Consider the following 15,007-nt stretch of genomic DNA (forward strand, 5'->3'; position numbering starts at 1 on the left):
AGCTTTGCTCTAGACATTGGAGAAAATGATCTTGCTTCTTGTGGACTGACCAGTTTTCTTATGAACTGGTTTTTCCAAGCAATTGAAATGGTCTTGTGCCAAAAGTAGAGTCTGGGTCCCTGAACCATTGTTGGAGAAGCCACACCATCAACCTGAACACTAACCTTGGCCTCTGACTAAAGCAGCAAATACTCTTTTATTGTGCTGAATCACTACATGTTGGGATATATTTGTAGCAGTTGGCCTATTATAATTAATGTAATAAGTGAAAGTGATAGAACATATAAATATTAAAATAAAATTATGGAATAGAGATGTATAGTTTGAATGTATTGAAAGGATAGGATTTGCAAATCTTACCTGACTGTCCATAGTAATCATTAAAAAAAAAAAGAGAGAGAGAGGAATTCACCTCTAGTTTTCTGTCATATACTAACTTCTATACTTATACCTATAATGTTTGAAAATGATTAAGTGGAAATAAATTTTACATTAGAGATAGAATACAAATAGTTTTTATTTTCCTTCTGAAATCTCTACCTCAATATCTTTTCTTCTCTCAAAATAGACCCATAATCCATTAGATACATTCTTACCTTATGTATTTGCTTTTTAAAATGATTCTCACAGAGGCAGCAAGATGCAACAGTTAGGAGAACAAACTTTGGATCAAACTATTGGCTCTGTCACTAAATGGCTGTTTGACCTTGACAAGTTACATTTCCTCTCTATGGCTTATTGTCCTCATCAGTTAAGAGAATAATAATGGTACCTGCTTCCTAGAACTTATGTAAGGATTAAGTGAATTAGTATTTATAGAACACTTAGGAAAATCTCCAACCCTTAGGTATCAATATACATGTTCAGTAAGCTGTGTTTAAATTAAATGTTATACAAATCATCCTTTTAAAATAAATTAACCTTAGTTTGATTAAAATGGCGAATAGAAATTCAAGACATTTTCCAAACTCAACTCGTACCACTATCCCCCTATGATTTCTCCCTGTGTCCCTGATTAGGGTTCCCTCTACCTTCAGAAACGTCTCAATCACCCTTAGGCTTGCATCTTTGCCCAAAATTTTGCTTTCCTCTTAGTGATTTCCTTCTCTCTGTCTAACAAATACTTATTTACCTAAAATTAGCCAGTTCGGGTCTGTTAGTTTCCTAGGGCTGCCCTAAGAAACTAGCACAAACTTGGTGGCTGGAAACAACACAGATTTGTTCTCTCACAGTTCTAGAGGCCAGAAGTCTGAAATCCAGGGGTTGGAAGGTTCATGCTCCCTTCGAAGGGTCTAGGAAAGAATCTTTGCTTATGCCTTTCTAGCTTCTAGTGGTTGTTAGGTGTCCTTGGCTTTTCTTGGCTTGTAGCTACATCACTTCAGTTTCTGGCTCTGTCTTCACATTGTCTTCTCCTCTGTGGCTCCATGTCTGAATTTCCTACATAGTATAAGGACACCACTCTTGGGGCCCTGCTAATTTAGAATGACCTCATCTTAACTTGATTATATCTGCAAAGGTCCTATTTCCCAATAAGCTCACACTCACAGACACTGGGGATTTGGACTTGAGTATATCTTTTTGGGAGACACAGTTCAGCCCACAGGAGGATCTAATGTCTCCTCCAGCCCCTCATAATCACTTCTGAGAAACACTTGTTTTCTATTTCATTTATTTGAAAGATAATATAGATCTGATTTTTAAAAATGGTTTATGAACCTATATATATCTTTTCTGATAAATTACAGTATAAGAGTATAAGGGTAAGGACCATGGATCATCATGTAATTATTTTTGTATTTGTGTACTCTTCCATATACAGTACAATACATATGATAATGAATAAATGAAGGGATGCAAACCTAGTAACACAAAATTCTTCTGGGGAGTAAGTGACAAAAATAAATGGCACATGATTAGAGTATATCAATGTGTAATCTCTGATTTTTCATTTTTAACTTATGGTATGCTTTTGACTGATTATAAAAAGTATTATAATTTCACAAATAAGATATTCATTGACATAATAATTGAATTATGTGTAAAAATTTGAAAAATAATCCAATATAGATTCAATAGCTATGTTTAGTGTTTTTGAAGTAAGAGATTCTATTTTGCTTTGCAACTGCAAAGGTTTCACATTTAAACAAGAATAACCAAGTATGGAATGTGGATTCTTTTTTTTAATTTATTTATTTATTTATTTATTTATTTGGCTGTGTCAGGTCTTAGTTGCAGCACATTGGCTCTTCATTGCAGCATGCAGGCTTCTCTCTAGTTGTGGCACGCGGGCTCTAGAGTGTGTGGGCTTAGTTGCCCCGCGGCATGTGGGAGTTTAGTTCCCCAACCAGGTATCAAACCCATGTCCCCTGCATTGGAAGGCGGATTCTTAACCACTGGACCACCAAGGAAGTACCTGGAATGTGGATTCTTATTATTAACTTCTCTTATAAATAAACATCACATACCTAAAACTATTTAACAGGCAAAATTCCCAAAAGCTGATGGAAACTAGGAATTCATCTCAATTATATAAAAATAATGTTTTAAATTGATATGTCCACAGATGATAATGAGTGTGGAAATTTAACGCAGTCCTGTGGTGAAAATGCTAACTGCACGAACACAGAAGGAAGTTACTACTGTATGTGTGCACCTGGTTTCAGATCCAGCAGTAAGCAAGACAAGTTTATTACTAATGATGGAACCATCTGCATAGGTAAATTAAACTATATAACTTAAAATTTGTACCTATCTCTTATTGCTTATACCTCCAGAGATTCAATAATATTCAAACCAAGTTCTGTCAGTCCTTGATTGTACCCCGTTGTTAATACTATCAAAAACTTCATTAATTCCCTTAATTCTCCAGTATGGTGTCAGTTACTATGGTATATTTATCCAAGGGTATAAGAAAAATTTTTTTTTGAGAATGTCAACCAGTTTACCAAAAAATAAATAAATAAATTGTGAAGTTATGAGATCTAGCATGGTGGCAAACAACACAATAAATATTTACACTTTAAAGTAATACATTAACTCTAGAAAATTATCATTGGTATCACCAGATATTGATGCTTATATAAATATGAACTCTGAGATGGGCCCTACATTTTCCTAGAAAGTGTTCAGGAAAGCATTACTTGTGAAAAAATTGTCCTAGTGCTTTTACTGCTGCCTGCCGAAAGTTTGTCACACTTAAAATCTGCATTCTGTTTTTCTAAACACTATAGTCCTATTTAGAAAATCATCTCAGATTCACTAAAATGTCTTCTGGAGGGTTATTAATTTCAATTCAATCCCTAAGTGAAATATTGTGAGTCTGAAGAGAGTATCTAGATTTTTTTTAATGTCCTTCTGTTGTATTTTGGTCACATACTTGATTTATCAGATCCTATAGTCTGAGAAAAAAATAATTGCATAGAAATTTCAGAGACAAATTCTCTGGAGCCAAAGACTTTAACTTTGAAAATAAATTATGAATCATCTTAATCATGGTTTCTAAGAAACTGTCCAGTTTACCAACAGCTAGTATAATTATGATTGATAATAATCTACAAAATTAACAGATGAACCAAGGTCCTGAGAGTTAATTACATAACCAGGGGTAGATATGAGACTTGAACTCAGGACTGTACATGCAACATGGGCAGGAGTAAGGTGCTGCTTCTACTTTCCATAGTTAGATGAATGAGAGATGTCTAAATCAATATAGATCACCCTAAAGCCTTTGATGAGCTTCTAGTGAGGTTCTCATCGGTGAGCTAAGGAGAAACCTGGCAATGTTATCATTAACACACATGATAGTCAGGAGATAATATTCAAAGAGAATTTATCAGTGAAATGTCTGTATCAAAGAAATTATCCTGTCTTGTGTACTTATGGTTCACAGCATTTTCTCTGCTACATAAACCAGGTAGATTTTATTCTCATATTATAGCCAAGGGAAGTGAAGAGCTATTCCAGATTCACACATTTAGGGTAAAGGGAAGATTAGAATCACAGTCTTGTATCTAGAAAGCCATTGGTATTTCCACAGGAGTCTTAAATGGGTGGCCATTTAAATCTCACATGAATCTGGATCATGCAAATGCAGTGGATCAACTTTGCAAGGGCATAAATGATTTAAAATATGAGAAAATAATGCTATTTCTGTTGAATTATAATTTTGTCTTTATTGTTTGCAGCAAAAATTTTTATTGGATTATAGCATTACAATATATGCAAGAAATTAGAATTTTCCCAGAAAACCTAGTACCCCACTCTTTGTTCTTCTCAAACCTAAACTCTTGTCTCTAGTTTTAGAATGTTATATAATGTGTGCCTATTTTATCTATAGTAGATAAGTTCGAAATATGTACCTGTATAAGCTTTATTAGAAAAGTTCTAGTTAATGAAGAAATGCAACTTATGACATCTTAATCACGGAATTTAATACAATTTTAACTGTGCTCTCCATTCCCTCTTGTCTCTAGAAGACATCTGTCTTTTCATCTGATAATGTTTACTTTTAATATGCCTCAGTTCACAAAGGGATATATATTTCTCTCTCTGTATTCCTTGAAAGTAAAGAATTCCTGTTTAGAAAATAATTAATCACAGATACAGAGAAAACACACACACAAAGATAATTGAAAGCCAACATTTTACGGGGTTGTAATATATTTGTAATATAAGACTCTTTCTCCCAGTACTCAATTATTATTGAGATACTGTGGAAGGACCCTGCAGTTTTGCTAATTCCCCTTTTAGCTATTTTAAGTAATCAGTAAACAATAACTTAGATTAAAACCCAATACCCAATATTGAGTCCTTCAATTTCTACCTGTTTTGTTTGATGGATTATTTGATGAAAAAAGTCATTCTCTGGAAAATTGTTATTTCTCACCAGTTTTGTTTTCCTTAAAGATTAAACTTTTTTAAGAAGCAGAACAGTTATTTCTTTTCCTTTTTTTCCCCCAGTCCTATAGTAATTTTCCTTGTGCACTGTGATAATCCTCAGGGAATTTGAACAGAGAACCATAATTCTATTTCCTTTTTACATTAGTGTATCACCTTGTAGTATATTGTTTCTGATTTGAAAGTTTAGCTGATCCTTAAATTTGACATGTCTGGTAATTATAGTCATTAAGAACCTCTATAAAAACATAATGAGGAGGAACCAAGATGGCGGAGTAGAAGGATGTGCTCTCACTCCCTCTTGCGAGAACACCAGAATCACAACTAGCTGCTGGACAATCATCGACAGGAAGACACTGGAACTCACCAAAAAAGATACCCCACATCCAAACACAAAGGAGAAGCCACAATGAGATGGTAGGAGGGGCGCAATCACAGTAAAATCAAATCCCATAACTGGTGGGTGGGTGTCTCACAGACTGGCGAACACTTATACCACAGAAGTCCACCCACTGGAGTGAAGGTTCTGAGCCCCTCACCAGGCTTCCCAACCTGGGGGTCTGGCAACGGGAGGAGGAATTCCTAGAGAATCAGACTTTGAAGCCTAGTGGGAATTGATTGCAGGACTTTGACAGGACTGGGGGAAACAGAGACTCCACTCTTGAAGGGCACACACAAAGTAGTGTGTGCATCGGGACCCAGGGGAAGGAGCAGTGACCCCAGGAGAGACTGAACCAGGCCTACCTGCTAGTTTTGGAGAGTCTCCTGCAGAAGCAGAAGGTGGCTGTGGCTCACCGTGGGGACAAGGACACTGGCAGCAGAAGTTCTGGGAAGTACTCCTTGGCGTGAGCCCTCCCAGAGTCTGTCATTAGCCCCAACAAAGAGCCCAGGTAGGCTTCAGTGTTGGGTTGCCTTAGGCCAAACAACAAACAGGGAGGGAACCCAGCCCCACCCATCAACAGTCAAGTGGATTAAAGTTTTACTGAGCTCTGCCCACCAGAGAAACAGTCAGCTCTACCCGCCACCAGTCCCTCCTATCAAGCCTCTTACATAGCCTTATCCAGCAGAGGGCAGACAGAAGAAGCAAGAACTACAATCCTGCAGCCTGTGGAACAAAAATCACATTCACAGAAAGATAGACAAGATGAAAAGGCAGAGGGCTATATACCAGTTGAAGGAACAAGATAAAACCCCAGAAAAACAACTAAATGAAGTGAAGACAGGCAACCTTCCAGAAAAAGAATTCAGAATAATGATAGTGAAGATGATCCAGGACCTCAGAAAAAGAATGGAGGCAAATATCGAGAAGATGCAAGAAATGTTTAACAAAGACGTAGAAGAATTAAAGAACAAACAAACAGAGAAGAACAATACAATAACTGAAATGAAAACTACACTAGGAGGAATCAATAGCAGAATAACTGAGGCAGAAGAACAGATAAGTGACTTGGAAGACAGAATGGTGGAATTCACTGTTGTGGAACAGAATAAAGAAAAAAGAATGAAAAGAAATGAAGACAGCCTAAGAGACCTCTGGGACAACGTTAAATGCAGCAACATTCGCATTATAGAGGTCCCAGAAGGAGAAGAGAGAGAGAAAGGACCAGAGAAAATATTTGATGAGATTATAGTCGAAAACTTCCCTAACATGAGAAAGGAAATAGCTACCCAAGTCCAGGAAGCGCAGCAAGTCCCATACAGGATAAACCCAAGGAGAAACACGCCGAGACACATAGTAATCAAATTGGCAAAAATGAAAAGCAAAGAAAAATTATTGAAAGCAGAAAGGGAAAAATGACAAATAACATACAAGGGAACTCCCATAAGGTTAACAGCTGATTTCTCAGCAGAAACTCTACAAGCCAGAAGGGAGTGGCATGATATACTTAAAGTGATGAAAGGGAAGAACTTACAACCAAGATTACTCTACCCTGCAAATAACTCATTCAGATTCGATGGAGAAATCAAAGCTTTACAGACAAGCAAAAACTAAGAGAATTTAGCACCACCAAACCAGCTCTACAACAAATGCTAAGGGAAATTCTCTAAGTGGGAAACACAAGAGAAGAAAAGGACCGACAAAAACAAACGCAAAACAATTAAGAAAATGGTCATAGGAACATACATATCGATAATTACCTTAAACATGAATGGATTAAATGCTCCAATCAAAAGACACAGGCTTGCTGAATGGATACAGAAACAAGACCCATATATATGCTGTCTACAAGAGACCCACTTCAGACCTAGGGACACATACAGACTGAAAGTGAGGGGATGGAAAAAGATATTCCATGCAAATGGAAATCAAAAGAAAGCTGGAGTAGCTATACTTATATCAGATAAAATAGACTTAAAGTAAAGAATGTTACAAGAGACAAGGAAGGACACTACATAATGATCAAGGGATCAATCCAAGAAGAAGATATAACAATTATAAGTATATATGCACCCAACATAGGAACACCTCAATACATAAGGCAAGTGCTAACAGCTCTAAAAGAGGAAATCGACAGTAACACAATAATAGTGGGGGACTTTAACACCTCACTTACACCAATGGACAGATCATCCAAAATGAAAATAAATAAGGAAACAAAGCTTTAAGTGACACAATAGACCAGATATATTTAATTGATATTTATAGGACATTCCATCCAAAAAACAGCAGATTACACTTTCTTCTCAAGTGCATACAGAACATTCTCCAGGATAGATCACATCTTGGGTCACAAATCAAGCCTCAGTAAATTTAAGAAAATTGAAATCATATCAAGCATCTTTTCTGACCACAACGTTATGAGATTAGAAATCAATTACGGGAAAAAATGTAAAAAACACAAACACGTGGAGGCTAAACAATACGTTACTAAATAACCAAGAGATCACTGAAGAAATCAAAAAGGAAATCAAAAAATACCTAGAGACAAATGACAATGAAAACACGATGATCCAAAACCTATGGGATGCAGCAAAAGCAGTTCTAAGAGGGAAGTTTATAGCTAAGCCTACCTCAAGAAACAAGAAAAATCTCAAGTAAACAATTTAACCTTACACCTAAAGGAACTAGAGAAAGAAGAAAAAAAAACCCAAAGTTAGCAGAAGGAAAGAAATCATAATGATCAGAACAGAAATAAATGAAATAGAAACAAAGAAAACAATAGCAAAGATCAATAAAACTAAAAGCTGGTTCTTTGAGAAGATAAACAAAATTGATAAACCATTAGCCAGACTCATCAGTAAAAAGAGGGAGAGGACTCAATAAAATTAGAAATGAAAAAGAAGTCACAACAGACACCACAGAAATACATAGCATCCTAAGAGACTACTACAAGCAACTCTATGACAACAAAATGGACAACGTGGAAGAAATGGACAAATTCTTAGAAAGGTATAAGCTTCCAAGACTGAACCAGGAAGAAACAGAAAATATGAACAAAACATAATGAAAAACTCCAGTACAGGGCAAGAAATGACCCTAGCAAAATTCTATATCTTTAGTCTATATTCAAATACTATTTTCCATGGATGAGGTAATTTCATTGCAGAAGGCTTTGAGTGAGATTTAGCATCCTGCCTATTTTCCTTCTCCTTGGAATCAGAGTAAAACAGAACGTCTGGTGCCCAGCTCCCAAGAGACCTTGTTCTAGACTCACATTTCACAAGTAGGGAAACTGAGGCATCCAATGGTAAAGTGACTCTCCCAAAACCAAATGAGTAGAACCCAAGAACTTCTTCACGTTTTCTGTGTGCTTAAGAGCACTGTTCACTACTTGTAATTTTTTATGTCCTATTGCCTTAAGTACCCTGATAAATACAGATTTTTTTTCTGGCTTTGAATAATATTAACATTCAATTTTGTTTTTGCAAATTGCTTCCACTACATTGTATCTTTTCTTTTCAGTGTATGAGTTAAACAACATTAGAAAATTCAGTTATTGGTGAAAATTATAAGAATTATAAAAATCAAAACAATCATATGATCATGTTTTGAAAGAAGATTATGATAAAATACTGCTGTGTTAGCTCATTGTAGACACGAAAAACAAGCATAACCTTATTAATGAAAAAGTAGCTAATGAATTTTTTGACATGCAAAACAAGGAAATGTGTGTTATGATGTACTTATATTTAGCGAAATCGAGTTATTACTGTTGAGTGTTAGGTTGGTAGTGGAAAAAGTGGGTCAGTTATTAAATATAGTTTGTCAATTGTAACCTGACTGAAATAATTATACAGCAGCAATTTAGCTTTCATGAAAATGGGAGAAGGGGTTCTTTTTCTCTTTTACAGCTCTAGGAGTACCAAAACATGGCAATTTAAGGAGACACTCATTATCAATGTGTTTTCTCCAAACCTACATACTCACAGGGCTCCTGCTATTAAGAAAACACACAATATGAGTAGAATCACTGGACCTGATTTCCACTTACAATATCAGGTACCTACTATATCTTAGGCATCCCTCCAAACACCTTTACGTACATTTCCTCATTGGTTAAGAAAAAGAACTCTTCTGAGTTAAGAGTATTTTTATAATACTACCCAAGGTCACAGAGCTAATAAGTATTAGAATCAAGATTTGAATTAAGGTCTTCTACAGGGCCTTTGCCTGTAGGAAGGAGGATACATAGTGGTTTTATTAGATTTAATTAGGCCCTACAAGAAATTGCAAGAGATGTTAGTATGGATCTCAATGTAAAATGGCGGTCACATTAATTTTGGCTAAGCCAGTTTCATCCCTTTTGGGCCTGGGATACTCTTTCAGTATTTTATGAATCTCTTTATATTACTAGGTAGCAAGGAGGCATAGAGTGACATGCTAAGGATAGTGGAAGCTCTTTGACTACCCTGACACACAGCCAGTTGTGGTGGTCACACACTCTGTACCTGTTACTAGGTTAAACTCAGTAAGTTCTAATACTGAGGCCAAAATTGAGAAGGATATCAAATTCAGCAAACCTCATGTCTACATTTTAGTAAAAAGAGAAACAATAATGTAAACAAGGAAAGTATAAACAATTTAGAAAACATGTCTTTCATTAAGGATGATTGAGGTTTGAAAAACATTACTTTGGTAGGGTGATTGATATTCTTTTAGAATATTTGGAGTCAGAATATAAAAATTTGCATAATCTTAATCTCAAATGTTTATTTCCCAGAGTATGACCCCATTATTTTTACAGATTAACATTCTGTCACTTGGTGAATTCAGAAGCTGAAATACCCTAATTGGTCCAAAGCTGACGTGCTGGGATAGCAGACAGATGAGCGGGTGCTGGGAGGGCTGGAACCAGAGGAGAGACCCCAACATAATGACCTCAGGGTATGGAGGATGCACAGGGGAAAGCTGAAACCGTCAAGAACACCAAGACTGTGTACATCTGTGTCCAAAGTGCACGAGGGAGGATGCAAATGGAGTTTGTAAAGCTAAGATCAGTATGTTGCTGAGAGATTGGGCTTAGGACAAAGTTCCCAAGAAAAGTTGCACTTTTGAAATTGGGAGAAATCAACGCTTCATTTTCAGTTAGCCATAGAAGGTATCCAAAAATATGAAGTGGGGGTATTCAGAGAACACAGCTTTCTTTCCCATGAAATAAGTTTTTCTATTTATGAAACTTCATGGATCTCTTCACACCTTCACTGGGGTATTATCCACATTTGGGTACTGCACAAATGACTTCTTCAACGCTGCTCCACAAAAGACTAGTCTTTTGCTTTCTCATATTTTTTTCTCACTTCATTGATCTCATGAAAAATAATAATTCTAGTCTGCCCTCCCACCTGACTTCTTTACTTCAGCCCAACCTGGAATGATTTTGCTAATGATTCTCCAGATCCCAAGAGCCAACCTGCTATCACCTCCTCCTTTATTTCTGTCCTTTTTTTGTGTGAAGTGGCAGTTTATGAACACATATATATAGAAATTCAAGGAAGAGGGTGAGGGTGCTAGGGCAGCATTTGTTTATTTAAAAGTAGAGAACTTGGACTTCTAGGCAGTACAGATCGTGACTATGAAGACTTGGCAGAAGAACAAGGGGTTTTCTACCTCTTTTTCAGGGAGTTAGTAGTCTTTCTAAGTCCAGTACCCTCACCTTCTTAGCTAATGGAAATTTCTTCAAGAACTGGCAGGAGACTTACTGTCAGTTCCAGTTTCTGGTGGTGTGAAGTTTAATGGTTTTTTTTTTTTTTTTGGTTTTTTTCTTGTGCCATTATTGCATTTTTAAAATGAGAAATGAGGATCATCTACATTTCAGATAGCTCGCTAGATGACATTTTAATTGGACTTTGATTACTCCCCCTTATTATGGCAAACAGGATTGTGCCACTCTATGAGTCTTTAAAAAATCGAATTGTATATGCAAGATTACAGATTAATGCATTAATCTAACATAGAGAAGCTCTAAGATGTCAGGGCTAGGCTAGGAGCACAAAAATCTTTATATTAGTTTAAGCTAATGATCTGGACTCTTCAGTTCCTTGGAATCATTCCCTATTGGAACTCTGCCTAGTGGCAGAGTGTTTATTCTGTATTTATAACTTAAGACATATTTCACTATTCATTATAGTATGTAAAATTTTAAATTAAGAATATAAATTATGTGAGTTTATAACTTACCATTTTTATTGTAGCTTTGATATATAGCTACTGAAAATCTAAGACTTAATTCTGTACAGTTTGTTACTTTACCTTTGATGACCATGTATTAAGAATCATAGTAAAATATAACCTGAACAAAAGTAATAAGTTCTGGTAAAATTTTAAGGGAGTTGAATCATACATTCTGCTACATCTTAATTTTTAGGTTTACTTATATGGAAAAATGAGGCTTTGGAAAGAAAATAGGCTACTCCTTTTTGCCCTGCAGATTACTCTAAACTGAGTTGTTACAATCAGTTTAATTTAATACTAGAAAACAAAGAATTCTAAATGTATTTTTAAAATTAGATCTTTAATTAGGAATAAATATTACATCATCAATGATTGAAATTACTCTAATGACTTTGTTGATGAATCAAGCTATTTAGAAAACAATTCAAGCGTTGGTCTATGAATAACATTTTCAATATATTGTCAAAATGGATTGACCAAATCAAAGTTAAAAATATATATGCAGGGCTTCCCTGGTGGCGCAGTGGTTGAGAGTCCGCCTGCCGATGCAGGGGACACGGGTTCGTGCCCCGGTCCGGGAAGATACCACATGCCGGGGAGCGGCTGGGCCTGTGAGCCATGACCGCTGAGCCTGCGCGTCCGGAGCCTGTGCTCCGCAACGGGAGAGGTCACAACAGTGAGAGGCCTGCGTACCACACACACACACAAAATATATATATATATGCAGCTAAGTTTGCTCTGTCATTTTCCAAATGATGGAATTTTTCTTGCTGTCTTGTAAAATTCTATATGAAATCACTAACTCTATGTAATACTATTATCAACAAGGTAGCAACTATATGAGCACTAAATTAAAATTTTAATTTTTCAAATATTCCCAGATATAGATGAATGCAATGAATCATTTGCCTGTGGAGATCATGCAATGTGTGAAAATGTGGATGGTGGATATTACTGCTCCTGCAAGGAAGGTTATACATCCACAGGAAACTCACAGTTCACCCCTAATGATGGCACTTATTGCCAAGGTAAATTATATTATTATATTTTATGTATTATCAAAGCACCATATAAAATATGTACTACACAGTTGTGAAGTATCAAAGAGCTACATCTTCCAAGAAATGTGCTAGTATTCCTTTAGCTATAAAATGGAATAAGAAAAGTTACAGTTTTATTTAATGGAAAATGTAGACCACATGTTTTATGTAATTACCATACCCTATTTCCTTAGGGTAACTACAATATTCTATTTTCCATAAAATATTGCATTTTAATGAATAAAAATAAATGAATTTTTATTATGAATAAAATTTTAAAATAATGAATAATGAAAAAAATTTTAAATAAATGAATTTTCATGAATAAAATAAAAATGAAACTCAAATGATAAGAATGTTCTTAATGTCTAAATAAGTGAGCAAAATCACTGGAATCAATATAATTATCTTAGGAAAAATATTTTTTAAGACTTAATATATAATCTTTTTTTCTACAGAAATTGTGAATCCAGACTGCCATTTAGATAATATCTGTATTGCGGCGAATATTAATAAAACTTTAACAAAAGTGAGTAAAGGTATTGAATTAAAAATACGTTCTATTTTGACATTTTGGTTTCAGTTTAATTCTTTCCAAAGTCACTTCTTTTATTTTTTTTTCTTTTATTTTTTTTATAAAATATGGAACGCTTCACAAATTTGCGTGTCATCCTTGCACAGGGGCCATGCTAATCTTCTCTGTATCCTTCCAATTTTTAGTATATGTGCTGCCGAAGTGAGCACTCCAAAGTCACATTTTTTAAAAGAGTAACAAGCAGTTGGTCTTCATGTAGAGTTGAAACTGTTTACATATAGAGATCTAAGTACTTGATAGGATTAATTTGAAAATCCCCAAAGTACTGAAGAAGACTTACCTATTTAATTTAAGTTACTTTTTCACTATTCGGTAGACTGGAAAGTTATTTTCAACATGTAAAGAAATTGGATGGATAAAATAGTAAAAACACACTTTGACCCCAGGCCATTTTCAAATTCTAAGGAGACATAGCTGAATGCAACTAGATTTTGTACACCAAAGTAAATACTATTTTAAAGAGTAAACAAAGTAGGACATTCATAAAATTACTGTCCTGAGATTAGAAGTGTGAGTCTCACATGACTCATTAACAATGAGGTAAAAGCAAATTGCCATTTTATCATGTAAAAAAATTTCTCTGGTTAATTAAAATCTAATTCAAGTTAGTTATAATTTATTTTAATTAACTTTAAAATGATAAATTCAAACATGTATTGCCTTTCTGAAGTAAATTCTATGCCTTTTAAGCTATTTGCTAATCCTTTGTAAATAATTTCAGGTTTCATTGCTTTGTGTTATGGTTTAGGTGTATCTGATAACTTATTAATGTATAAGAGAAAGAAAAAAACTCAGACCATATTTATCATGCAACATTTATTCTTGAAAAGATCTAGTAGTGCTTTAAACTGGTTTCCTTTCTCTGGGCTCATTTTTGTTCAGATTAGACACATAGAAGAACCTGTGGCTTTGCTACAAGAAGTCTATAGAAATTCTGTGAAAGATCTTTCACCGACGGATATAATTACATATATAGAAATATTAGCTGAATCATCCCCATTACTGGGTTATATGAATAGCACGAATTCGGCCAAGGACACTCTTTCTAATTCAACTCTTACTGTAAGTATGTTGAGCTTTAACTCATAATTGAGGCTTAAAATTTTCCTTACATTTGTGATTAATGTAAAAGTCCAACATTTTTAAAAGATACACTTTTTTTCAACAGGAATTTGTAAAAACTGTGAATAATTTTGTTCAAAAGGATACATTTATAGTTTGGGACAAGTTGTCTACAAACCATAGAAGAAATCATCTTACAAAACTGATACATGCTGTGGAACAAGCTACCTTAAGGCTATCTCAGAACTTTCAAAAGACCACTCAGTTTGATACTAATTCAAGTGATATAGGTAAGAAGCCAAGGTCAATTTCAAAGCAATCGAGTTTTCCAAACAAGCCACTCTCAAAAGAGAAGAAAAGTCTTTAAAATATTGCTAATTAAACTGGCAGTTGTTTTATCAATGTAGACATGAATGGTGATGCATATCACAAGAGTAGTTATGAATGAAGTGTGAAAAGGATGAGTGCCTAAGATTTGCTACCTACTTATAGCCTCCACCTTTTTCTATCTCTGAACTGTTTAGCATTTAAATGCTCAGAGACCATTACTCCCTTGTCATCTCATGACTTGGTAGGATCTGTCTTGACGGATCATAGTACAGACAGATTTTCTGGGTGTAGTATATTTCATTTTTTTAAGTTTAATTTTTTTGAAGTATAACAGACAGAAAAGTGCACATGTCAAATGAATATAACTTGACAAATTTTCACAAAGTGAACATGTCTGTATAAACAGCACCCCAGAAGACCCCTCATCCCCCCGGCAGCCACTCCCTGCCCCATAAAGATTATACCATCCTG

General features: G+C 35.2%; 1 protein-coding gene across 3 annotated transcripts in view; it reads left to right on the forward strand.

Moving 5' to 3' along the window:
* Positions 1 to 15,007, forward strand: part of ADGRL4 (adhesion G protein-coupled receptor L4) — a 126,143-nt gene that overhangs the window by 62,225 nt on the left and 48,911 nt on the right. For 2 of the 3 annotated variants that reach the window (XM_082833985.1, XM_082833983.1), the window contains exons 3-7: positions 2,564 to 2,716; positions 12,391 to 12,537; positions 13,008 to 13,078; positions 14,027 to 14,206; positions 14,313 to 14,496. In XM_082833985.1, the coding sequence (XP_082690111.1) occupies positions 2,564 to 2,716; positions 12,391 to 12,537; positions 13,008 to 13,078; positions 14,027 to 14,206; positions 14,313 to 14,496 (735 nt within the window). The remainder of the gene's footprint in view (positions 1 to 2,563; positions 2,717 to 12,390; positions 12,538 to 13,007; positions 13,079 to 14,026; positions 14,207 to 14,312; positions 14,497 to 15,007) is intronic. The other variant, XM_082833984.1, reaches the window with a different exon arrangement.

The sequence above is a fragment of the Leucopleurus acutus genome, assembly GCF_964270905.1.
Source record: "Leucopleurus acutus genome assembly, chromosome: 2".
Lineage (NCBI taxonomy): Eukaryota > Metazoa > Chordata > Mammalia > Artiodactyla > Delphinidae > Leucopleurus > Leucopleurus acutus.